General features: G+C 39.2%; 1 protein-coding gene across 1 annotated transcript in view; it reads right to left on the bottom strand.

Annotated features, from left to right (window-relative positions):
• Positions 1 to 27,171, bottom strand: part of ITGA10 (integrin subunit alpha 10) — a 203,538-nt gene that overhangs the window by 125,632 nt on the left and 50,735 nt on the right. Inside the window, 4 exon segments of the mRNA XM_053704493.1 lie at positions 17,508 to 17,595; positions 17,941 to 17,966; positions 17,968 to 18,029; positions 18,032 to 18,051. Coding sequence (XP_053560468.1) covers positions 17,508 to 17,595; positions 17,941 to 17,966; positions 17,968 to 18,029; positions 18,032 to 18,051 — 196 coding nt within the window.

Raw genomic sequence — 27,171 nt, 5'->3', positions numbered from 1 at the left:
AAATTATTCCTATTTAAAGCTAAATACTCACCTGTAAAATAAACCCTAATATAGCTACAATATAAATAATAATTATATTGTAGCTATTTTAGGATTAATATTTATTTTACAGGCAACTTTGTATTTATTTTAACCAGGTACAATAGCTATTAAATAGTTAATAACTATTTAATAGCTACCTAGTTAAAATAATTACAAAATTACCTGTAAAATAAATCCTAACTAAGTTACAATTAAAACCTAACACTACACTATCAATAAATTAATTAAATAAAATACCTACAATTATCTACAATTAAACCTAACACTACACTACCAATAAATTAATTACATAAAATACCTACAAATAAAAACAATTAAATAAACTAACTAAAGTACAAAAAATAAAAAAAGAACTAAGTTACAAAAAATAAAAAAATGATTTACAAACATATAAAAAGATTACAACAATTTTAAGCTAATTACACCTACTCTAAGCCCCCCTAATAAAATAACAAAGCCCCCCAAAATAAAAAAATGCCCTACCCTATTCTAAAATAAAAATAGAAAAGCTATTTTACTTTACCAGCCCTTAAAAGGGCCTTTTGCGGGGCATGCCCCAAAGAATTCTGCTCTTTTGCCTGTAAAAAAAAACATACAATACCCCCCCCAACATTACAACCCACCACCCACATACCCCTAATCTAACCCAAACCCCCCTTAAATAAACCTAACTCTAAGCCCCTGAAGATCTCCCTACCTTATCTTCACCACGCCGGGTATCACCGATCAGTCCAGAGGAGGCTCCGAAGTCTTCATCCAAGCCCAAGCGGGGGCTGAAGACATCCATCATCCGGCTGAAGAGGTCTATCATCGGGCTGAAGTCTTGATCTAAGCGGGGGCTGAAGATGTCCATCATCGGGCTGAAGAGGTCCATCATCCGGCTGAAGTCTTGATCCAAGCACGGGCTGAAGATATCCATCATCTGGCTGAAGTCTTGATCCAAGCGCGGGCTGAAGAGATCCATCATCCGGCTGAAGTCTTCTATCAAGCGGCATCTTCAATCTTCTTTCTTCCGGATCCATCTTCATCCCGCCGACGCGGAACATCCATCCTGGCCGACGACTTCCCGACGAATGAAGGTTCCTTTAAGGGATGTCATCCAAGATGGTGTCCCTCGAATTCCGATTGGCTGATAGGATTCTATCAGCCAATCGGAATTAAGGTAGGAAAATTCTGATTGGCATTCGGAATTCGAGGGACGCCATCTTGGATGACGTCCCTTAAAGGAACCGTCATTCGTCGGGAAGTCGTCGGCCAGGATGGATGTTCCGCGTCGGCGGGATGAAGATGGATCCGGAAGAAAGAAGATTGAAGATGCCGCTTGATAGAAGACTTCAGCCGGATGATGGATCTCTTCAGCCCGCGCTTGGATCAAGACTTCAGCCGGAAGATGGATATCTTCAGCCCGCGCTTGGATCAAGACTTCAGCCCGATGATGGACCTCTTCAGCCGGATGATGGATGTCTTCAGCCCCCGCTTGGGCTTGGATGAAGATTTCGGAGCCTCCTCTGGACTGATCGGTGATACCCGGCGTGGTGAAGATAAGGTAGGATGATCTTCAGGGGCTTAGTGTTAGGTTTATTTAAGAGGGGTTTGGGTTAGATTAGGGGTATGTGGGTGGTGGGTTGTAATGTTGGGGGGGGTATTGTATGGTTTTTTTTACAGGTAAAAGAGCTTTTCTATTTTTATTTTAGAATAGGGTAGGGCATTTTTTTTATTTTGGGGGGCTTTGTTATTTTATTAGGGGGCTTAGAGTAGGTGTAATTAGCTTAAAATTGTTGTAATATTTTTATAATGTTTGTAAATTATTTTTTTATTTTTTGTAACTTAGTTCTTTTTTTATTTTTTTTACTTTAGTTAGTTTATTTAATTCTATTTATTTTTAGGTATTTTATGTAATTAGTGTAGTGTTAGGTTTAATTGTAGATAATTGTAGGTATTTTATTTAATTAATTTATTGATAGTGTAGTGTTAGGTTTAATTGTAACTTAGGTTAGGATTTATTTTACAGGTAATTTTGTAATTATTGTAACTAGGTAGCTATTAAATAGTTATTAACTATTTAATAGCTATTGTACCTGGTTAGAATAAATACAAAGTTGCCTGTAAAATAAATATTAATCCTAAAATAGCTACAATGTAATTATTAGTTATATTGTAGCTATCTTAGGGTTTATTTTACAGGTAAGTATTTAGCTTTAAATAGGAATAATTTATTTAATAAGAGTTAATTTATTTCGTTAGATAAAAATTATATTTAACTTAGGGGGGTGTTAGTGTTAGGTTAGACTTAGCTTTAGGGTTAATAAATTCATTAGAGTAGCGGTGAGGGTCCGGTCGGCAGATTAGGGGTTAATACTTGAAGTTAGGTGTCGGCGATGTTAGGGAGGGCAGATTAGGGGTTAATAATATTTATTATAGGGTTATTGAGGCAGGAGTAAAGCGGATTAGGGGTTAATAACTTTATTATAGTAGCAGTGAGGTCCGGTCGGCAGATTAGGGGTTAATAATTGTAGGTAGGGGGCGGCGACGTTGGGGGCGGCAGATTAGGGATTAATAAATATAATATAGGGGTCGGCGGTGTTAGGGGCAGCAGATTAGGGGTACATAGGGATAACGTAGGTTGCGGCGGTGTGCGGTCGGCAGATTAGGGGTTAAAAAAAATTATTAGAGTAGCGGCGATGTGGGGGGACCTCGGTTTAGGGGTGCATAGGTAGTTTATGGGTGTTAGTGTACTTTAGAGCTCAGTAGTTAAGAGCTTTATGAACCGGCGTTAGCCCAAAGAGCTCTTAACTCCTGGCTTTTTTCTGCGGCTGGAGTTTTGTCGTTAGAGTTCTAACTCTCACTCCAGCCAAGACTCTAAAATACCGGCGTTAGAAAGATCCCATTGAAAGATAGGATACGCAAAATGGCGTAGGGGGATCTGCGGTATGGAAAAGTCGCGGCTGGAAAGTGAGCGTTAGACCCTTACCTACATGACTCTAAATACCAGCGGTAGCCCAAAACCAGCATTAGGAGCCCCTAACGCTGGTTTTGACGGCTAACGCAAAACTCTAAATCTAGCCGATATTTTTTAGTGAGCTAATGGTTTGAACTGTTTTCCAATCAGTGATTTAGCTACAAAAAAAAAGTGCTGTATGTACATTTAAAGTTTACCATCACTTTAATAATACCTGCACATAATGAAAAGGTAAAGGGATGTAATGATAAAAAGTCTCTATTAGAACAACTTATTTTACAAATTTCCATTTGCGTTTGATGTTTTACCTGTGCAAAAGGTTAAATGGACATCCAATCAGGGTGATAGTCCCAGAACTTGCAAGGGAGTGTGCATCTGGCATGTGCATGCACAGTCACTTACTGTGAAATCTTGTGAGATTATGGTGAAATCTCATGAGATCACAGTAAAGCAAAATTTAAAAACCCTGCAGAACATCATGAAGATAACAGTAGTTGAAGGGTAGCTTCTCAAAGAACACTTATTATGCATAGCTGAAGACATTTTGAGGTAAAATTCCCTTACTTTTTTGCATAATGATGTTCATGTGATATTTTCACATGGGTAACAACATGTCCCTCTAAACACATACGGCTAGATTACGAGGTTGTGCGTTTAAGGTAAAAAAGCAGCGTTAAGAGGTCCTAACGCTGCTTTTTTACGCCCGCTGGTATTACGAGTCTTGCAGGTTTAGGGCACTGCACACTTCTTTGGCCTTACCGCAAACGACTTACGTAAAGTCTTTTTTCTATGGGACTTCCATAGCGCTGATATTACGGAGTCTGTCCTGGAGGCCAAAAAGTGAGCGGTACACCCTCTACCTCAAGATCCCTAACGCATTTAAAAGTCAGTAGTTAAGAGTTTTATGGTACAACGCCGTAACATAAAACTCATAACTAAAGTGCTAAAAAGTACACTAACACCCATAAACTACCTATTAACCCCTAAACCGAGGCCCTCCCCGCATCGCAAACACTAAAATAAAAATTTTTAACCCCTAATCTGCCGCTCTGGACATCGCCCCCAACTATAATTAACATATTAACCCCTAAACCCGCCGCACTCCCGCATCGCAAACACTATTTAAAATATTATTAAACCCCTAATCTGCCGTCCCTAAACATCCCACCACCTACCTAAATTTTTTAACCCTAATCTGCAACCCCAAACGTCGCCGCCACTATACTAAATGTATTAACCCCTAAACCTAAGTCTAACCCTAACCTTAACACCCCCTAACTTAAATATAATTACAATAAATCTTAATAAAAATTAATATTATTACCTAAATAATTCCCATTTAAAACTAAATACTTACCTATAAAATAAACCCTAAGCTAGCTACAATATAACTAATAGTTACATTGTAGCTAGCTTAGGGTTTATTTTTATTTTACAGGCAAGTTTGTATTTATTTTAACTAGGTAGAATAGTTATTAAATAGTTATTAACTATTTAATAACTACCTAGCTAAAATAAATACAAAAGTACCTGTAAAATAAAACCTAACCTAAGTTACAATACATCTAACCTAACCCTACAATTAAATAAATTAACTAAATTAAAAACAATTAAATAAATTAAATTAAATTAGCTAAAGTACAAAAAAACAAACAACACTAAATTACAGAAAATAATAAACAAATTACAAGATATTTAAACTAATTACACCTAATCTAATAGCCCTATCAAAATAAAAAAAGCCCTCCCAAAATAAAAAAAAAACCCTAGCCTAAACTAAACTTAAAAGGGCCTTTTGCAGGGCATTGCCCCAAAGAATTCAGCTCTTTTACCTGTAAAAAAATACAAACAATCCCCCAACAGTAAAACCCCCACCACGACAAACACAACCCCCCAAATAAAATAGTATCTAAAAAAAACTAAGCTCCCCATTGACCTGAAAAGGGCATTTGGATGGGCATTGCCCTTAAAAGGGCAGTTAGCTCTATTGCAGGCCCAAACCCTAACCTAAAAATAAAACCCACCCAATACACCCTTAAAAAAACCTAACACTAACCCCTTGAAGATCGACTTACAGTTCTGAAGAGCCGGACATCCATCCTCAAGGAAGCGCAGAAGTCTTCATCCAAGCCGGGCCTGTCAGGGTTTTTTTCCCTGTTTGTTTTGCCATGTGCTGCTGGCAGCCATTTTACTCACCTCTCTTGCAGGACTATGGTGCATTGTGGGGAATGATGCTCATTTCCTGCACTTCCTTTTATGGCCAGACTGGTGTGCATCATCTGTGTGAGACAGGATGCAGTCTCAGAATTGTGATGTCATCACTTATTATTTAAAGGGCCTCTGTTCTGTATGCTTTGCCTTTGCGTTGTCTCAGACCTGTTTGTTAGAGTTCCTGTGTATTACCTGGCTGTCTGACGTCCTTCCTGGTTCCTGATCCCTGGCTTGTTCCTGACTCTGCTGTTTTCCTTGTTCCTGATTCCGGCTCCTCTGACTATTTGCTTTGGCTCCTGACTCGGCTCGTCTGACTACCAGCTCTGGTTTTTACTCCTGGCTTGTTATTTGACTTGTGGACTTTTTATTATTTTTTTGTTATTAATAAAGGTGTGATTATTTTTGCACTTCTCGTCTCAGTCCTGGCACCCTGGACAGGGCCGACAGTGTCAGGGTTTTTTTCCCTGTTGTGTTTGCCATGTGCTGCTGGCAGCCATTTACTCACCTCTCTTCCTGACTATGGTGCATTGTGGGGGGATGCTGCTCAATTCCTGCACTTCCTTTTATGGCCAGACTGGTGTGCATCATCCATGTGAGACAGGATGCAGTCTCAGAATTGTGATGTCATCACTTATTATTTAAAGGGCTTCTGTTCAGTATGCTTTGCCTTTGCGTTGTCTCAGACCTGTTTGTGAGAGTTCCTGTGTATTACCCTGGGCTGCCTGATGTCCTCCTGGTTCCTGATCCCTGCTTGTTCCTGACTCTGCTGTTTTCCTTGTTCCTGATTCCGGCTCGTCTGACTATTCGCTTTGGCTCCTGACTCGGCTCGTCTGACTACCAGCTCTGGTTTTGATCCTGGCTTGTTATTTGACTTGTGGACTTTTTTTATTATTTTTTGCTATTAAAGGGACAGTCTAGGCCAAAATAAACTTTCATGATTCAGATAGAGCATGTAATTTTAAACAATTTTCCAATTTACTTTTATCACCAATTTTGCTTTGTTCTCTTGGTATTCTTAGTTGAAAGCTTAACCTAGGAGGTTCATATGCTAATTTCTTAGACCTTGAAGCCCACCTCTTTCAGATTGCATTTTAACAGTTTTTCACCACTAGAAGGTGTTAGTTCACGTATTTCATATAGATAACACTGTGCTCGTGCACGAGAAGTTATCTGGGAGCAGGCACTGATTGGCTAGACTGCAAGTCTGTCAAAAGAACTGAAAAAAGGCTTAGATACAAGATAATCACAGAGGTTAAAAGTATATTATTATAACTGTGTTGGTTATGCAAAACTGGAAAATGGTTAATAAAGGGATTATCTATCTTTTAAAACAATAAAAATTCTGGTGTAGACTGTCCCTTTAATAAAGGTGCGATTATTTTTGCACTTCTCATCTCAGTCTGATTCCTGGCACCCTGACATTACGCAAAGGCCATGAATCCTGATGGTGCTAATAATCCACCTTTACCTGCCATCATTTCCAGGATGGATGTACAGGATCACCGCTTGGATCAATTTGCACTAGCCCTGCAAACCCTGCTGACTTGCACTGCACATTTGGACCAAAGTGTCCCGCAAGTTATGGCTGCTCCTGTTTCTGCTGCTGCACCTATGCCTACCAGGAGCATGTCCGGTTCTGCACCTCTACCTCAGCGATATGGAGGTGATCCTATTCAGTGCAGAGGGTTTTTGAACCAGGTGGGCATTTACTTTGAGATGTTACCTCAGGCGTTTCCCTCTGACAGAGCTAAGGTGGGATTCTCATCTCGTTACTCTCTGACACAGCTCTTGCCTGGGCTAATCCCTTGTGGGAGACTAATAAACCTGTGATTTCAATTTACCCTGAATTTGTGGCCTCCTTTCGAAGGGTATTTGATATTCCGGCTCGCTCCTCCTCTGCTGCTAAATGACTCATGTCCATTCAGCAAGGTACAAGATCTGTTGCTCAGTATGCTATTGAGTTCCGTACGCTTGCTGCAGAGGTAGGTTGGAACAATGAAGCCCTTGTTGCTACCTTCTTTCATGGGCTCTCTGATGCGATTAAAGACGAAGTTGCTGCCAGAGATTTACCAGAGGATCTCGAGGCATTGGTATCTTTTTGATCCAAATTGACATCAGACTCAGAGAGAGGCCCTCTTTCAAGGTGCGCTTGCGGAAGCCTCCTGTTCCATTGTCTCCTACGTGTTCGTTGCCGCCCATGCCTCCCTCTCCTCCCATGCTTCCTGGTCCCGAGTCACCAGGTACTGCTGAGCAGATGCAGCTGGGATTCACGTGTCTCTCCGCGGCGGAGAGGGCCTTTAGGAGGAGGGAGGGGCTCTGCCACTATTGTGGGTTACAGGGCCACCTTTTGAAGTCTTGTCCTACACGACCGGGAAATGCTCACACCTAAGGTCCTGTTGGGGGCAGACCTTGGGTGGTTTATCCTCGTCCCCGGAACCGCTTAAGGAGAAACCTTTGGTCACGGTTGTCCTTTCCTGGGTGGACTCCTCCATAGTCACCCAGGCTCTTGTTGACTCCGGTACTGCGGGCTATTTCATTGACAGTGCTTTTGTATCAAAGCAATCCATTCCTGTTTTGCCTCGATCCGTTCCACTTGCTATTGAGGCCATTGATGGCAGGCCCCTTCAGCCCACACTCGTTACTCACAAAACTGCTCCGTTGTCCATGGCTGTTGGGGCTCTCCATTTTGAAACCCTCCAGTTCCAGGTGATAAACTCTCCGCATTTTCCGGTTGTTCTGGGTTATCCCTGGCTCCAAAAGCACAATCCCAGTCTCGACTGGCGCAGGTCCGAAATTTTGTCGTGGTCCCCGCAATGTATTTCCACTTGTCTTTGGAAACCAATTAAAGTCTTGTGCACTTCTTCGGTTTCTCAATTGCCAGAGGAGTACCGAGAGTTCCTAGACGTGTTTGACAAGGTGCGTGCCGGTACGTTGCCTCCTCACCGGTCTTATGATTGTGCCATAGACCTGCAACCCAGAGCCATTCCTCCTCGGGGCCGGGTTTACCCTCTGTCTGTTGCAGAGAATTGTGCTATGGAGGAGTATGTTGCTGATGCTCTGTCGCGGGGGATCATCCGCAAATCCTGCTCTCCTGCAGGGGCTGGCTTCTTCTTTGTGAAGAAAAAGGGTGGCGAGTTAAGACAAGTAGCGATTTATAGGGGTCTTAAATCGTCTTACCATTAAGAATGTTTACCCTATTCCGCTTATTACGGAACTCTTTTGACCACCTCAAGGGAGCTACGGTCTTTACTAAACTTGATTTGAGAGGAGCGTACAATCTCGTTAGGTTAAGGAGGGCCACCAATGGAAAAAAAGCATTTAACACCAGGAGTGGACATTATGAGTATCTTGTAATGCCCTTTGGCCTATGTAATGCTCCTGCTGTTTTTCAGGAATTTATTAATGATGTCCTACGAGATATGTTGCAACAGTGTGTTGTGGTGTGTTGTGGTGTACTTAGACGACATCCTCACTACACTCACCACACTTGAGGCTCATCATTCTGATGTTACATGGGTTCTTCAGGGACTACGTGAGAACGGCCTGTTTTGCAAACTTGAGAAATGTGAGTTCCATCAGACTCAAGTAACCTTCCTAGGTTATGTTATCTCCATTGAAGGGTTCTCCATGGATCCTGACAAGTTATCTGCAGTTCCCGCAGTGGCCTCGCCCAGTTGTCTTCGGTCTATTCAACGTTTTTTGGGGTTCACAAATTACTATAGAAAGTTTATTAAAAACTTTTCCTTCTTTGGTCAAACCTATCACAGACATGACCCGTAAAGAGAATGATCAACTCCATTGGTCACCTACTGCCATTAAGGCCTTGATAGTCTTAAGACTGCCTTTGCTGCTGTTCCAGTTCTGGATCATCCTAACCTGTCCTGCCTTTCGTTCTTGAGGTCGATGCGTCTGAGACTGGAGTAGGTGCCCTCTTGTCTCAACGTCCTACGCCTGATGGTTCCTTGCATCCGTTGTGTGTTTCTTCTCCAATTATGAAATTGGAGGACAGGGAATTACTGGCCATAATTTTGGCACTTAAGGAATGGAGCATCTTCTCGAGGGTACTAGCGTGCCAGTGCTTATTCTTACTGACCACAAGAATTTAACTTATCTATCTGAAGCAAAACATTTGTCGCCCCAAACAGGCCAGATGGGCGCTATTTTTGTCTCGGTTTTAATTATGTGTTCTCCTACCTGCGTGGTAGTAAGAATGTTAGGGCTGATGCCCTCTCTCTCGACAATTTTCACCTCAGTCCAAGGAGGAGTCTGTACCTACTCCTGTTATACCTCCTGACCATATTTTGGCTACCATACGTACTAATTTGACTTCTCCTTGGGGGAGGAGATCCTGGCTGCACAAACCAATGCACCTCCTGAGAAACCTAGTGGTAAGTGTTTTGTTCCTGAGAATCTTCAAACTAAACTTTTTGCACACTTACCACTATCCTAAAGCCGCAGGTCACCCAGGCAAGAACCAAATGATTTGGGTCTGTCACTCGACAATTCTGGTGGCCAGGACTTCGTTCTGATGTGCTGCGTATGTTGCCTCCTGCTCAGTTTGTGCACAGAATAATACTCCTCGACGTCTTCCTGGGGTCCTTCTTCAACCTATTCCTAATGGTGAGCGTCCTTGGACACATCTTTTCCATGGACTTCATTGTCGAGCTCCTGTTTCCAGTGCAATACTGTTATCCTTATGGTGGTTGACCATTTTTCTAAAATGTCACATTGCATTCCCTTGATGAAAACTGTCTAACGCTTAGGAGCTTGCTTCAATTTTTGCCTGGGAGGTCTTCCGTTTACATGGGTTACCCAAGGAGATAGTGTCGGACTGGGGTAGCCAGGTTTGTCTCCAGATTTTGGCATTCCTTTTGTGCTCAAATGGGGATCCAGCTTTCCTTCTCCTCTGCATATCACCCTCAATCCAATGGGGCTGCGGAACGGTCTAATCAAGCTCTGGAACAGTTCCTCCATTGCTATGTCTCAGATCACCACAATAATTGGTCTGAACTGTTACCTTGGGCAGAGTTTGCTCGTAATAGTGCTATTAATGCTTCCTCCAAGATATCCCCGTTCATGACGAATTATGGGTTTCCAACCATCCTTGTTGCCCGATTCATTCATGTCTCAGGGTATCTCGGCTTTGGAGGAGCATCTCGGCAACTCTGTCCCACGTGGGTGCAGATTCAGGATTGCCTTCATCGTTCTATGCAGCGCCAAAAGTTCCAGGCTGATCGTAGGCGTCTGCCCACACCTTCCTACCAGGTTGGTGAGAGAGTTTGGCTCTCCTCCCGCACTTGAACCTTTGTGTGCCTTCCAATAAATTGGCTCCCCGTTATGTTGGCCCTTTTCGAATACTCCGACGGGTTAATCCTGTGGCCTACGCCTCTTGACCTTCCTCCTGCTATGCGCATCTCCAATGTTTTTCATGTCTCCCTCTTGAAACCATGGTTTGTAATCGGTTTACCACTGTGTTGCCTCGTCCCCGTCCTATCTTTGTTGACAACCATGAGGAGTATGAGGTCATGCAGCATTATTGACTCTCGTATGTCCAGGGGCCATGTACAGTATTTGGTTCACTGGAGAGGCTATGGTCCGGAGGAGCATTCTTGGGTTCCCCTCCTCTGATGTTCATGCTCCCGCCCTCCTCCGTGCCTTCCATGCCCGTCTTCCCCAATAAGCCTTTTGTCCTCCCGCGGGGGAGGGGTCGTTGAGGGGAGGGTACTGTCAGGGTTTTTTCCCTGTTGTGTTTGCCATGTGCTGCTGGCAGCCATTTTACTCACCTCTCTTCCTGACTATGGTGCATTGTGGGGGATGCTGCTCAATTCCTGCACTTCCTTTTATGGCCAGACTGGTGTGCATCATCCATGTGAGACAGGATGCAGTCTCAGAATTGTGATGCCATCACTTATTATTTAAAGGGCCTCTGTTCAGTATGCTTTGCCTTTGCGTTGTCTCAGACCTGTTTGTGAGAGTTCCTGTGTATTACCTGGCTGCCTGATGTCCTTCCTGGATCCTCTTCATCCGGAGTCTTCTACTGAATGAAGGTACCTTTAAGTGACGTCATCCAAGATGGCGTCCCTTAGATTCCGATTGGCTGATAGAATTCTATCAGCCAATCGGAATTAAGGTAGAAAAAATCCTATTGGCTGTTCCAATCAGCAATAGAATGCAAACTCAATCCTATTGGCTGATTGGATTAGGTTAGGTTTATTTTACAGGTACTTTTGTATTTATTTTAGCTAGGTAGTTATTAAATAGTTAATAACTATTGTACCTAGTTAAAATAAATACAAACTTGCCTGTAAAATAAAAATAAACCCTTAGCTAGCTACAATGTAACTATTAGTTATAGTGTAGCTATCTTAGGTTTATTTTATAGATAAGTATTTAGTTTTAATTAGGAATTATTTAGGTAATAATATTAATTTTTATTAAAATTTATTGTAATTATATTTAAGTTAGGGAGTGTTAGGGTTAGACGTAGGTTTATGGGTTAATACATTTAGTATAGTGGGCGGCGACATTGGGGGCAGCAGATTAGGGGTTAATAAATGTAGTTAGGTGGCGGCGATGTTAGGGACGGCAAATTAGGGGTTCATAATATTTAACTAATGTTTGCGAGGCGGTGGAGTGCGGCGGTTTAGGGGTTAATATGTTTATTATAGTGGCGGCGATGTTGGGGGTGGCAGATTAGGGGTTAATAAGTGTAGTTCGGTTGCGGCGACATTGGGGGAGGGAGATTAGGGGTTAATAAATATATGTAGATGTCGGCGATGTTGGGGGAAGCAGATTTAGGGGTTAATAAGTATAATGTAGGTGGCGGCGGTGTCCAGAGCGGCAGATTAGGGGGTTAAAAAGAATAAGTAGGTTGTCGGCGATTGTCAAGGGGCGGCAGATTAGGGGTTAATAAGTGTAAGATTAGGGGTGTTAGACTCGGGGTTTATGTTAGGTGTAAACATAAAATGTGTTTCCCCATAGGAATCAATGGGGCTGTATTACTGAGTTTTACGCTGCTTTTTGGCAGGTGTTAGACTTTTTCTAAGCCGGCTCTCCCCATTGATTTCCTATGGGGAAATTGTGCATGAGCACGTGACGACCAGCTCACTGCTGACTTAAGCAGCGCTGGTATTGGAGTGCGGTAAGGAGCTCAATTTTGCTCAACGCTCACTTCTTGCCTTTTAAACGCGGGTTTGTAAAAACCTGTAATACCAGAGCTGCAGGTAAGTGAGCAGTGAGACAAAACTGCTCGTTAGCACCGCACAGCTCATAACGAAAAACTCGTAATCTGGCGATAGCTAGGCAAACTTGTGCACCTGCCACCCACAAAATCAATCAACAGAAGGTCCATGAGTTTGCCTATACGTTTACCAGTCAGCAAGGGTTTAACCACAAAGCAGAAGGGAATACATTATAATAAAATAGACATGCTTAGCTTTTAATAATTACATCCCTTTAAAGCGAAATGAAACACCTCAAGATTGTGTTATACAATGTTTAATCATGTGCAGTAAAAAGCTATTTCATTATTTATCCTGGCTCCTGAAAAGTATGGGCTTTATTCTACTAAGAAGTGGAAGTTCAGACTCCAGGCTTATGCTGGTATGTTCTTGCACAATCATATATAACTGTCCCTAACTGGCCTGAGCAGAGTAGTATACCTGGTTACAATATTGCTTATGGACACTAAGGGTTGCATTTATCAAACTGTGTATGCAGCTTTCGAGGCCCTACGCTGCAAGCTCACATGAGTTGAACTTTTACGCCAGCTCTTAGCAGGCGGATAAAAATCCCCCTGGACACATTCGTCCAGGGCAATGGGCAGCCCCTGCTTGCGTATCATTGGGCTATCGTGAGCAGGGGCCGGCATTGCACAAGCACACATGTCACTGCCTGCTTTCTGCGATCCTGGGCGGACAGGTTTGCGGAAGCTCTAAAACTTACACTTTTTTCAATAATTCAAAAGCTAGTATAATTTTAAAAATACATCTTCATATTATTTTCATGCTATATGTTCCTTTGTTCTTATGAATTACTATAAATCCTTTGTTCTTACGAATTACTGTAAATCCTTTGTTCTTATGAATGACTATAAATCCTTTGTTCTTATGATTTACTATAAATCCTTTGTTCTTATGAATTACTATAAATCCTTTGTTCTAAGAATTAAGAAATAAATGTTCTTTTGAACATATTATTCTATTTATTCCGTGTTTAATGACTCTTTAAACAGGTCATCATCATTTGGGATCAATAAGCTATACCTGTAATATAGTAATTTCGTATTCTTCCAAAATCCATAGATGGATTAGCTTTGATAGCAGGGTTTTGTTTGTCAGTGGGCACTTGCAGTATTTAGCATTACACCTAAAAGCTCAGCAGTTAAAGGGTCAGCAGTGTCTGAACATTATTAGGACAGATAAACAGCCTTTTTTCTGCAATTTTGTTTCAGTCAAACTCCACCTACAAAATGTCCTTACTTGGAGGAACCAATCCGGGCTTAAGTAAGGATAAGGCAGGACTTGCACATATCATTGTATTAACAAAATCCTCTATTGTTTGGCTTCACTAGAAATAATAAAAGAAAGAGAAATCCCAGGCGCCTACCCTAAGGAGGCTAGGTTTGAGTTAAAATTGGATGGAGAGATAAATTGGTCAAAAATGTATTTTAATATAGATTAGATTATTAAAAACATGAATAAATACAATGAATTAAAACAGATTTAAACACATTAAATACAAAAACTTCATGGATCCATGATAAATTACATAAATTGCATATAAAAAACTATATAAAAAAGGTTAAAAATCAAGAATAAGTAATGGATAAAATCTTAGGTAAATCTTAGGTAGTTATGTGCGGTTTAGCATCAAGATGTTCCACATATAAAACCCAAAAAACAACAATTGCAGACAATCCTAATGAAACATTTCAAGGTGAAGCGGTGTCAAAATCAGGTAAAACAGTTATAAACTTATAGTGGAAAATCCAAAAAAAGGAAGAAAAAATGTGGATAATAACTTTTCAATGTGGGGATGAAAGAAGTCTCTAGTCCTATAAAAAATATATTCCAGTGTCTGAGGATCTCAAAAGGTCGGTGATAAAATGACAAAACTTGTGCAAATGCTGCAAATAAGAGTGTGGGAATTTCACAAAAAAGACAGAGAATAGTGTTGCAGCGGTACAAAAAATTCAGCAAAAAGTGTTAAAAGATTGTTGAAAAAAAGTCCGTTAGAAAAAATAAGTGGAAAAATAAAGATGGAAGAAATTCTGGTGATAGTACTCCTAATACTCTTCAAACGTGTGTAACTTCAAATCGGTCTTCAATCAGATGTAAAAAATATAAAAATACTTAAAAAATAATAAAACAAAAACACACGCAACAATAAACCTGTGGGAAAACAGAAAACACAATATAGTGTAGATGGTCCTAGAATTGTAGCAAATAATAGAATAAGGCTTACCAGTGCTGGTCAACGCGTTTCGGCCTGTGTAAGGCCTTTATCAAGACTGGTTTAAGGTGGCAAATGGTAGCCTTATATAGGGTGTTTGACCGGATGTGGTTTAATACCTACTTCCGGTTTGGCGAAATTAGTTACTTTAGCCAAAATAGTCTCATTATGTATAGTTGGGTGGGTGTTTCCCCAACCTGATGCTTAAACTTAAATGTTTTCTATTTTCAATTTTGGCCTATATTTCTCCTTCCTAGTATCTCCGTTAGTTCCGTGACGTCACTTCCGGTCTAGGTAATTTATGCGATCGGATGGTCACGATCTGAGGATCAAATTTTGTAATCTAAAATCAGGTGGTGGTAAAAGTTAGGGCGGATATTTGTCCCACATATTGCTGCTTGGTACATTGCTATTTCTATTATCTCAATTTTTTCTCTACTAGGTCCGTAAACAGACCGACCTGATTGGTCGTGACGTCACGGCCTCGAGTTAGCGCCTTGGATTGGGTATAGAATCCAAGGCGCTAACTCGAGGGCCGTGACGTCACGACCAAATCAGGTCGGTCTGTTTACGGACCTAGTAGAGAAAAAATTGAGATATAGAAATAGCAATGTACCAAGCAGCAATATGTGGGACAAATATCCGCCCCTAACTTTTAACCACCACCTGATTTTAGATTACAAAATTTGATCCTCAGATCGTGACCATCCGATCGCATAAATTACCTAGACCGAGAGTGACGTCACGGAACTAACGGAGATACTAGGAAGGAGAAATATAGGCCAAAATTGAAAATAGAAAACATTTAAGTTTAAGCATCAGGTTGGGGAAACACCCCACCCAACTATACATAATGAGACTATTTTGGCTAAAGTAACTAATTTCGCCAAACCGGAAGTAGGTATTAAACCACATCCGGTCAAACACCCTCCTATATAAGGCTACCATTTGCCACCTTAAACCAGTCTTGATAAAGGCCTTACACAGGCGAAACGCGTTGACCAGCACTGGTAAGCCTTATTCTATTATTTGCTACAATTCTAGGACCATCTACACTATATTGTTGTTTTCTGTTTTCCCACAGGTTATTGTTCGTGTGTTTTTTGTTTTATTATTTTTAAGTATTTTTTATATTTTTTACATCTGATTTGAAGACATGATTTTGAAGTTACACACGTTTGAAGAGTATTAGGAGTACTATCACCAGTAATTCTTCCATCTATATTTTTTCCACTTATTTTTTCTAACGGACTTTTTTCAACAATCTTTTAACACTTTTTGCTGAATTTTTTTGCACCGCTGCAACACTATCTCTGTCTTTTTTGTGAAATTCCCACACTCTTATTTGCAGCATTTGCACAAGTTTTGTCATTTTATCACCGACCTTTTGAGATCCTCAGACACTGGAATATATTTTTTATAGGATTAGAGACTTCTTTCATCCCACATTGAAAAGTTATTATCCACATTTTTTCTTCTCTTTTTTTGGATTTTCCACTATAAGTTTATTACTGTTTTACCTGATTTTGACACCGCTTCACCTTGAAATGTTTCATTAGGATTGTCTGCAATTGTTGTTTTTTTGGGTTTTATATGTGGAACATCTTGATGCTAAACCGCACATAACTACTAAGATTTACCTAAGATTTTATCCATTAACTTATTCTGATTTTTAACCTTTTTTATATAGTTTTTTATATGCAATTTATGTAATTTATCATGGATCCATGAAGTTTTTGTATTTAATGTGTTTAAATCTGTTTTAATTCGTTGTATTTATTCATGTTTTTAATAATCTAATCTATTATTAAAATACATTTTTGACCAATTTATCTCTCCATCCAATTTTACTCAAACCTAGCCTCCTTAGGGTAGGCGCCTGGGATTTCTCTTTTCTTTTTCTATCTCCAATATTGGGCACTTGCTAGGAGTCCCCTTCCTAGGCTTAGAGGTTACCATTAGGCGCTGAGGTTTCACTTTTAATCTGACTCTAACATTCACTAGAAATAATAACAGACTGCACATTAGAGACAGATATGTGCCAAGTTTGTGAAGTTGTAATAGATACAGATATGTGCCAAGGCTTGTGAAGTTGTAATAAAAAGTGCATCATTTTGCATAGTAAACCAATATCAATGTGTTTACTGTATCTTTAAACCAATATCAGGTTATCCTACCTTGTGCCATAATAAATAAGCTTAAAGGGCAGTCAAGTCCAAAACAAATTTCAATATTTCAAATAGGGCATGTAATTTTAAAAACTTTCCAATTTACTTTTATCACCAAATTTGCTTTTGTTCACTTGGTATTCTTAGTTGAAAGCTAAACCTAGGAGGTTCATATGCTAATTTCTTTGATAGTTTTTCACCACTAGAGGTCATTAGTTCATGTGTTTCATATAGATAACATTGAGATCATGCAAGTTAATTTACCATGGAGTCAGCTCTGATTGGCTAAAATGCAAGTCTGTCAAAAGAACTGAAATAAGGGGGCAGTCTGCTGAGGCTTAGATACAAGGTAATTATAGAGGTTAAAACGTGTATAATTATAACTGTGTTGGTTATGCAAACTGGGGAATTGGTAATTAAGGGATTATCTATCCTTTAAAACAACAAAAATTCTGGTGTTGACTGTCCCTTTAAAGATTGGAGAATAGACAGACAAAGGACAAAAGCTCTGATAGCTCCTAAACATCCAGGGACTTGCTATACCTCTAGCTTACCCTGTTTGGAAAATACAGTATAAGTTCACAGAAGTTCAACACAACATTTTATATGTCTCTCCAGCTTTATTGCATTAAAGAACATTCTTTTTATAGAAAACTGGCACAGAAAGCACTCACCACAAAACCACCTTGTGTGTCCTGTGTCAGAGCCATTCCCAGATGCATGTTTTTCATTTGTTTTGAGACATTCCGGAGTGCAGTTTCCACCTTACAAGCAAGGGCACGAACAAGGGGGAGCAGGGGGTGAATGAATGAGAGAAGACCACAGTGTAAGTGAACAGGTATTTGAGAAACACAGAAATGTATCAATGGATTTGATACACTACATCTCAGAAAAACACCCCCCAAGGAAACCAGTGTGTTCATCAGTCAAGATTCTTATGCAACCAGCTTCTGGAACTTGTTTTGTCCCCCTCACCCATATTAATTCAGCTGCTCAGTTACTTTTTCACATTAAATATTTTTCTCTTGTCTGATCAGGATATTAATAAAATTCTGTTTCTGTTATCAATTTTTATTAGCGTTTTCTTCCTATGTCGTGAGGGACTTACCAAGATGGACTTTGGAACATGAAGCAATTCCTCCGTGTGCCCATGCTGCATCTGTACACATCTCCCTGGCGATTATCAACTGATCCATCCATGGTGCCCCCACCAGCATCCTGCACAAAATAAAAAAGAAGTACACAGAGCACTAGATTCATTAACAGCTTCTTCAGTTAAAACCACCAAGAACTTATTCATTGAGATAATTGCCAAGCCCTCTCTCAAGCAATTGGTTGTGTCAGAGCAGGGCATGGTCTGCACAGTCGCTTGCTGGAAAATTTTGACCATCAAAATTCTGATTAATGGGGTCATATGTGTTTAAACCTTCCCGACACAATATGTTATGACCTTTTCATTATCCATATGGTATGGTTTCAAAGGGCCTCCCCCATGGATGCCATTTTGCCTAACAAAATGATAGAATATCAGTTTTAAATGCAGGTTGTATCTGTATTTTACTTCCTCCCACCCTATCCTTTAAAAGTTCAGAAGTGAGGCACTTGGGCTGGGAATCCCATTTCCGTGTACAATGCTGAAATAATGTGATGGATTTAACAGGACCATACAATATCATTCAGCAGGCCAGATAGTTTTTAAGTTTAAATATGAAAATAATAATATATATATATATATATATATATATATATACAAAAGTATGTGGACACCTAACCATCAAACCTATATGAACTTGTTTGGAACATCCCATTCCTTATGGAAAAGGCTTTACACAGGAGTTTAGAGTGTATCTGTGGGAATTTGTGCCCATTCATCCAAAGAGCATTTGTGAGGTCAGACACTGATGTTGGACGAGAGGGTTTGGCTTACATTCAGCATTCCAGTTCATTCCAAATGTGTTCAGTGGGGTTGAACTCAGGGCTCTGAACAGGAAGCTCAAGTTCCTCCACACTGTACACAGCAAAACACGTCTTTATGGACCTTGCTTTGGTGCACAGGAGCACAGTCATGCTGGAACCATCCCCAAACTATTGCCACAAGTGGGAAAGCATCCAATTGTCTAAAATGTCTTTGTATCCCGTTTCAGTAAGATGCCTCTTTACTGAAACTAAGGGGCCTAGCACAAAACCTGAAAAACAGCCCCAGACAATTTTCCCTCCTGCACTAATGCATTCTGGTAGGTAGCATTCTCCTGTAATCTGCCACACTTAAATTCTTCCATCAGACTACAAGAAGCAAGATTCATCACTCTTCTGCTGGTACAGTCTAGAGGTGGTGGGCTGTACACCACTCCAGCTGACTCTTAGCATGTGAGGTTTGTGTATAGCTGTGTATAGTGTCTAAGAGAATGCAGTTAATTATCTTAAAAATGTATCAATTTCACTTCATTCTCTTAGTATCTTTTATTGAAGGAGCAGCAATGCACATTGGTAAGCCATTAACAAGAGGCATATATGTACAGCAACCAATCAGCAGCTAGCCCCAAGCTCCTGAGCCTACCTAGGTATGCTTTTAACAAAGGATGCCAAGAAATCAAATTAGATAATAGAATTGGAAAGTTGTTTATAAATTGTATGCTCTAAATAATGAAAGAAAAAAAAATGGAGTTTCATATCCCTTTAAGAGAACAAAAGACCTTATAAAAATTAAATTGCTAAATGCACAAACATTGGCACAGGCCCTTACCAATGATTGTATCATGTTTTTGTTCAACAAGTGCCTTTTATGTTTTGAAAAAGTCTATTTGTCAAGGATTTTTCACCAGACTGTTGTGTCATGGGATCTTCTTGCTTTTGATTTATCGCTCTTCCTCTGCCACTTCTTTCTCCCTCTCTCCTGTTTTCCTTCTTCTTTCCCCTGTTTTCTTCCTTTTCCTTTTATCTCTCCCTTGCTCTCTCTCCCCTTCTCTCTCTCCCTCCTTCCCTCTCCATCCTCTCCACTGTATTCACTCCACCATCTCTCCACTCTCTCACTCCTCTCTCTCTCCTCTCTATATCCTTCCTTCTCTCTCTCCACTCTCTATTTCTCCGTCTCTCTACACTTTCATCCTTCCTCCATCTCCACTTTCTCTTTCCTTCACTTTCTCTCTGACACTCTATCTCCCTCTCTCCATTTCTCTCTCTCTCCCTATGTCCTCCTCTCACTTACTCTTCTCCCCCTGTATACCTTCTCTCTCCTTTCTCTGTCTCCCATTATTTATTTATCTCTGTCTCTTGCTCTTTCTTTCTCTCTGCCTCCCACTCTTTCTTTCTCCCAATCTCTCTTTCTCCTCTTTCCAATTCTTGTTCTGTTTAATCAAACCCACAATTTCTTTTGTAAAGAACATTTAGGTTATGCAAGTAGTAAATGCTACTACTACAATTAAACACATATTTATGGCTTTCATATTTCCACATGTACACACAGGGCTTTGATGAGGAGTGACTTTGATAAAAGGCTCCTGGTGGGGCTATTTCTTCCTATTTCTGCATTATTTGTTCTCTTGCTTGATGCTGATATTGAACTATACGTATTGCACATGTTTTATTGTATTTATGTGAGTACAATCCACTCACTTCTTGTTAGTTCTTATGTCTTGTTTGCTTCATCATTTAGTATACAGAAACTAAACTAACAGATATTTATATTTAAATAAGGAATCACATAGTACATAATTTGCACCCTATGTAACACGTTCATTACAGAGTATTTACTAGCATTCTCAGATTTGTCTAAACTCAAGAGTTGAAGTGTGAAATTGCTCACACATTTTAGTCAATTGACCAAATATTGCACAGGTTAAAATCTCTGCAAAAACTGCTCAACAAATTAGACCTGTCCATTGGGCAGCAGTTGCTAATGTTATCAGTACCAGCGTGTTGCTTGCTGCTGGCTAATGGAAGCCTGCTTAGGGCAGCGGAGGAGGAAAGGGGGGCCTGGGCCACGTACAATGGTTTAATGAGGGCCCCAAAATTTTAGTGGTGGCTCTGGTGATAACTCTAAAATTAAAACACTTAAAGTAAAGACAATATTTCATGATTCAGATAGAGCATGCAGTTTTAAACAGCTTTCTTATATACTTCTATTATCAAATTGTCTTCGTTCTTTTTTATCTTTGTTGAAAAGTAGGGACGTAAGCTCAGGAGCATGCATGTGTCTGGAGCCTTTAATGGCAGCAGTTTTGTAAGACTGTTATCCATTAGCAAGAGCACTAAGATTGCAGCACTATATCCTGTCATGTATTGCTCAGACACCCTACGTAAGTATCTCTTCAGCAAGAATACCAAGGGAACAAAACACCATTTTATAATAGAAGTAAATTGGAAACTTTTTTTTAAAATGGTATGCTCTGTCTGACTAACAAAGAAAACGTTTGGTTTCATATCCCTTTAAAGGGATCAGAAAGTCAAATTAAACTTGCATGATTCAGATAGAACATGTAATTTTAAGACACTTTTTAATTCACTTCTACTTTCAAATGTAACTTTATTCTCTTGGTATCGTTTGTTAAAAAATAATATGTACATATCGTACACTACTAGAAGCTATCTGGTTATTGATCACTACACACAATTGTCTGTTGTCATGGCACAGTAGATATGTTTAGCCGCTCCTAGTAGAGTATTGCTGCTCATTCAGTAAAGGATGTCCTTTAAGTGCAGGTTATATCTTTGTTCAGATTAAGATAATCAAAGATCTCTCACTGAAAGTGTTATAATTAGTACAGGTAGCCCTCAGTTTACGCTGGGGTTAGGTTCCAGAAGGAATGGTTGTAATCGAAACCGTTCTAAATTGAAACCCAGTTTATAATGTAAGTCAATGGGAAGTGAGGGAGTTAGGTCCCAGGCCCCTCTCAAAATTGTCATAAGTAACACCTAATACATTATTTTTAAAGCTTTGAAATGAAGACTTTAAATGCTAACAGCATTATAAACCTAATAAAATAATCACACAACACAGAATATATAATTAACTAAGTTAAATGAACAAAAACATTTGCTAAACAGCATTATAAACCTAATAAAATAATCACACAGACTTTACTTGCATTTTTCTGCAAACAGTTCTTTCTATGCATTCCAATCTGGACTGATTTATAGACAGGAAGATATTGTTCCTTTGAAATCTGCTCGATAACTCAGGTCTGGTTAAACTGATTAATTTCAGCTTGCTTGGCTTGCATATCTTTGCTGCAACACAAGCGACAGCTGCACCTACTGACTATTTTAATCAATGCACTGCTTCTCAATGCTTTTCAATAGCAGTCACATGACTGAAAAAAAGGTTGTTATTCTGAAACGGTGCAATTTGAACCGTTGTAAACTGAGGGCCACCTGTATTCAGTTATGTGTTTTAAAACTACATATCTTAATTTTCATAATTAATACAAAAATGATGTAATTTATAGGCAGATTTGATTTAACAGCTAATATGTGTTTGTCAAAAATGTTTCTACTCATGGGCATCCAGAAGGGGGGGGGGCAAGAGGGGGCATCTGCCCCCTGAATTTTCCTCCCCACCTGGAGTAAAACTGCAGAAAAAAAAACAATAGAATGTCTGTTTCTATGCCTTTTAATCTTTTGAATGCAATTTATTTTAGAGGAAGAAGCACAATATTCTGGTAGTTATTAAAGCATTCTGAATTTATAGTTCACCATTTTGCTTCTAAGTATTGTGTAAATGCAGTTTTGGACTCCAATTCCCAGCATGCATTATTTCCCTCCCTCTCCATAGCAGCTTCCTCCCCCACAAACAGCAAGAGACTGTGTGAGATTTAAAAGTGAGGGAATAAAGTGAGGGAATGCTTGTTCATTGCATGCTGGCCACATCTTTCAGCTAAAAACAGCAAGCTAGAATCTTTCATGTAAGTACATGTACAGCAATTGCTCTGGCCGTTGTGTGGGGTGGAGGGTGATATGAGAAATTGCATTTATTTAAGAAGGTACTATATCTGCTTGGTGTGGCTTATTTAATGTTTTTAATATGGTTGCCTCTGCATATTGCACTGCATCTTGTATATAGATAATTTGTTTTTATCCAGTGGCTTTACATTTATACTACAGTGCTTGAAAAACACAGATCAATGTTTAATGTGTCCACATGGTCTTTATAATTTTGAAGATGAGCTAAATATTATTCCTAAAAACCAAGTTATCTGCATAAAGTATTCACCATCATATATTGCTAATGCAAAAAGGGAGATACAGAGGGAAAAGGGAGAAATAGCACAAGGAGAAAAGAAAAGCACAAAAAAACAGAAAAATTGTGTGACAAGAGAGAGAGATAATGGGGAAAATATAGTGGACCATATGAATTATATTTTCCATGTATGTTTCAAATTTAGAAAGCACATAAGTATCACATTGTGCTTTATTCCTATGGTGGTTGTGCCTGTATAGTTTTAGTCTGTTGACCTATGAGTAATATAAAAGAACAGAATATTTTTTTCTATCTGGATCTGAGGACAATTCTTATATCTGATGAGGGCCCTGTTCCATACTTTAATATGTTAAAATACAAATGCTACCTTTAGTAGGGTGACCATATTGCCACTTTTGAAAAGGGACACATATGAAAAATACATATGTCGGGGCTTGTTTTCAGGGCTGTTTAAAGAACTGTTTTGTTATAAGAACACCTGACATATGTATTTTTCATATTTTCCCCATTTTAAAAGCGGCAATATGGTTACCTATACTTCTAGCCTTTTTAAATCATTTGTCATTATTAGGTGGCTGATTGGTAGGTGTGTTCACTGCACAGAGCATATGTACTGTCTGTCAACCACCTGTGAGCTGAAAACGACATAGTGTGTGAGATGTGGGCATAAAAAAAAAAAGCCGGCATTTTATAAACGACTACAATGGTAATTCAAAAGGGTACAGCTGTTTTGCTTCCATTGTCAAGTTAGAAGGCAAATATAATTTGAAAATATTTTTAAACTTATCAATTTATCTTTTATTATCTATGATTTTTCCCAGCAGTCAAGGGGTGTAAAAACTGTTCTCTACTGCTATAGTGGTAAACTTATTGCTATGTCTTTATCACTGGAATTTGGTGGGTGTAAAACAGTTCAATATTTCCATAGTGGTTAAAGGGACAGTCTAATCAAAATTAAACTTTCATGATTCAGATAGGACATGCAATTTTTAAACAACTTTCCAATTTACATTTATCATCAAATTTGCTTTGTTCTCCTGGTATTCTTTGTTGAAAGCTAAACCTAGGTAGGGTCATATGCTAATTTCGAAGTCATTAAACTGCTTCTTATCTCAGCAGTTAGACACTGCTAGTACACATGTATCATATAGATAACATTGTGCTCGCTCTCGTGGATTTATTTATGAGTCATCACCGATTGGCTAAAATGCAAGTCTGTCAAAAGATCTGAGATAAGGGGGCAGTGTGCAGAGGCTTAGATACAGGTTTTGGTTATGCAAAACTGGGGAATAAAAGGATTATCTATATTTTTAAACAATAACAATTCTGGTGTAGTCTGTCCTTTTATTTAACTCATTGATATCTCTGTATCACAGGCAGGCTTGCAATAGCAATGCCTCTTTTATTACCAACCTCACTGATCCTTCCAATTTACCTTATTTATTTCCCTCCCTCCAAGTTCTGTTTACTGCAAAAAAAAGCTTGTTTGTTAAACAGTAAGACTAACTGTATCTGTCTCTGGGAGTGTGTATCCCCCCCAAACCTCCCCAGGAGGAATTTCTACGGACGCCCATGTTTCCACTTGAAACTGCAATGCACTAATATCCCTCTAAGCTCCAATTAGAATTTCTCTTTAATAATTCACAGTAAATCACTTTTTAAAGGGATATGAAACCCACACTTTTCTATCACGCTTCAGATGCAATTTTAGGCAACTCTATAATTTACTCTTATTATCAAATTTTCTTCATTCTCTTGATATCTTTACTTGAAAAAGAAGGAATGTAAGCTTAGGAGCTGGCCCATTTTTTTGTTCAGTGCTGATTGGTGGCTACATTGCATATTAGGTTCTGTCATAAGCTCCAAGTGACAATGTCATTTTTTTATAAATACTTGGGATTTGTTACAAAGCACTATTACTCCTTGAGCTGGGTTGAAAGCTCTCAGATGTGTGAGTACCTTTTTATCTTCCCTATTGTGCTCTATACTCATTCCTATGAGATGATGTTAATAAAGAGATTGAAGAACAGCATCCACTGTGTGCCTCATGATCCCATTTATAAAGTGCTTTACTCCTAGGGCTGGGTCACAGCTCATGCATGTGTGAGTATTATAAGGTGTGGTTGGATTTTTAAAGATATATATATATTTCAAAAAATTACATGCTCCAATCCGTTAGACCATTGAATTTTAATACCATTGACCCTACACTACTGTGTGTTTAATCTCTGTGTTTAAACACACAGTAGAAATACTGCTAGGTATTCGCAGGGCACTGCTTGTTGTGAGAGGAAAACGCAGCTGATCCAATGAGCCATGTTAGTTCCACACCTGAGTTGTGATACTGATTGGATCAGCAGAGTTCTCCACTCGGATACCAGCAGTGCTCTAGGGTTGATGGTCTTTAAATTATATGCTGTAATGGATTAGAGCGTGTCCTATTTTTTTTTACTATAATGGCCCTTTAAACATTGTTTTTGTTTCACTGTTAAATACTTTTTGTGCTAACTAATCACTGCGCTGGGATTATATTAAAGGGACATGAAACCCAAAAAAATTAATGATTCAGATAGAGAATACAATTTTAAACAACTTTCTAATTTACTTCTATTATTTAATCTGTTTTATTCTCTTGGTATCATTTGTTGAAGGAGCAGCAATGCACTAATGGTTTCTAACTGAACACATGGGTGAGCCAATCACAATTGATATATATATGTAGCCACCAATCAACAGCTAGAAACTAGGTTCCCTGCTGCTCCTGAACTTGCCTAGATAAACCTTTCAGCAAAGGATAACAAGAGAAGGAAGCAAATTAAATAATAGAAGTAATTTGGAAAGTTGTTTGAAATTGTATTCTCTGTCTGAATCATGAAATATTTTTTTTTTTGTATTTCATGTCCCTTTAACCCCTTAATGACCGGACCATTTTTCAATTTTCTTACCCTTAATGACAATGGCTATTTTTACATTTCTGCAGTGTTTGCGTTTAGCTGTAATTTTCCTCTTACTCGTTTACTGTACCCACACATATTATATACCGTTTTTCTCGTCATTAAATGGACTTTCTAAATATACCATTATTTTCATCATATCTTATAATTTACTAAAAAAAAAAAAATGAGGAAAAAATGGAAAAAAACACACTTTTTCTAACTTTGACCCCCAAAATCTGTTACACATCTACAATCACCAAAAAACACCCATGCTAAATAGCTTATAAATTTTGTCCTGAGTTTAGAAATACCCAATGTTTACATGTTCTTTGCTATTTCCAAACCACTTTTTTTCAAAATGAGCGCTAGTTACTTTGGAACCCTGATAACTGTCAGGAATACCTGAATATCCCTTGACATGTATATATTTTGTTTTAGAAGACATCCCAAAGTATTGATCTAGGCCCATTTTGGTATATTTCATGCCACCATTTCACCGCCAAATGCGATAAAAAAAAAAAAAGTTCACTTTTTTCACAAATTTTGTCACAAACTTTAGGTTTCCCACTGAAATTATTTACAAACAGCTTCTGCAATTATGGCACAAATAATTGTAAATGCTTCTCTGGGATCCCCTTTTTCAAAATAACAGACTTATATGGCTTTGTGGTTGCTTTTGGTAATTAGAAGGCCGCTAAATGCCGCTGCGCACCACACATGTTTTATGCCCAGGAGTGAAGGGGTTAATTAGGGAGCTTGTAGGGTTAATTTTAGCTTTAGTGTAGTGTAGTAGACAACCCCAAGTATTGATCTAGGCCCATTTTGGTATATTTTATGCCACCATTTCACCGCCAAATGCGAGCAAATAAAAAAAAAAAACTTTACATTTTTCACAATTTTAGGTTTCTCACTGAAATTATTTACAAACAGCTTGTGCTATTATGGCAGAAATTGTTGTAAAAGCTTCTCTGGGATCCCCTTTGTTCAGAAATAGCAGACTTATATGGCTTTGGCGTTGCTTTTTGGTAATTAGAAGGACGCTAAATGCTGCTGCGCACCACACGTGAATTATGCCCAGCAGTGAAGGGGTTAAATTAGGTAGCTTGTAGGGAGCTTGCAGGGTTAATTTTAGAGATCAGCCTCCCACCCTGACACATCCCACCCCCTGATCCCTCCCAAACAGCTCTCTTCCCTCCCCCACCCCAC

This window comes from Bombina bombina, chromosome 1 (genome assembly GCF_027579735.1).
Source record: "Bombina bombina isolate aBomBom1 chromosome 1, aBomBom1.pri, whole genome shotgun sequence".
Classification (NCBI taxonomy): Eukaryota; Metazoa; Chordata; class Amphibia; order Anura; family Bombinatoridae; genus Bombina; species Bombina bombina.
The sequence above is the reverse complement of the archived record's forward strand: the minus strand, read 5'-3'. Positions and strand labels throughout refer to the sequence as shown.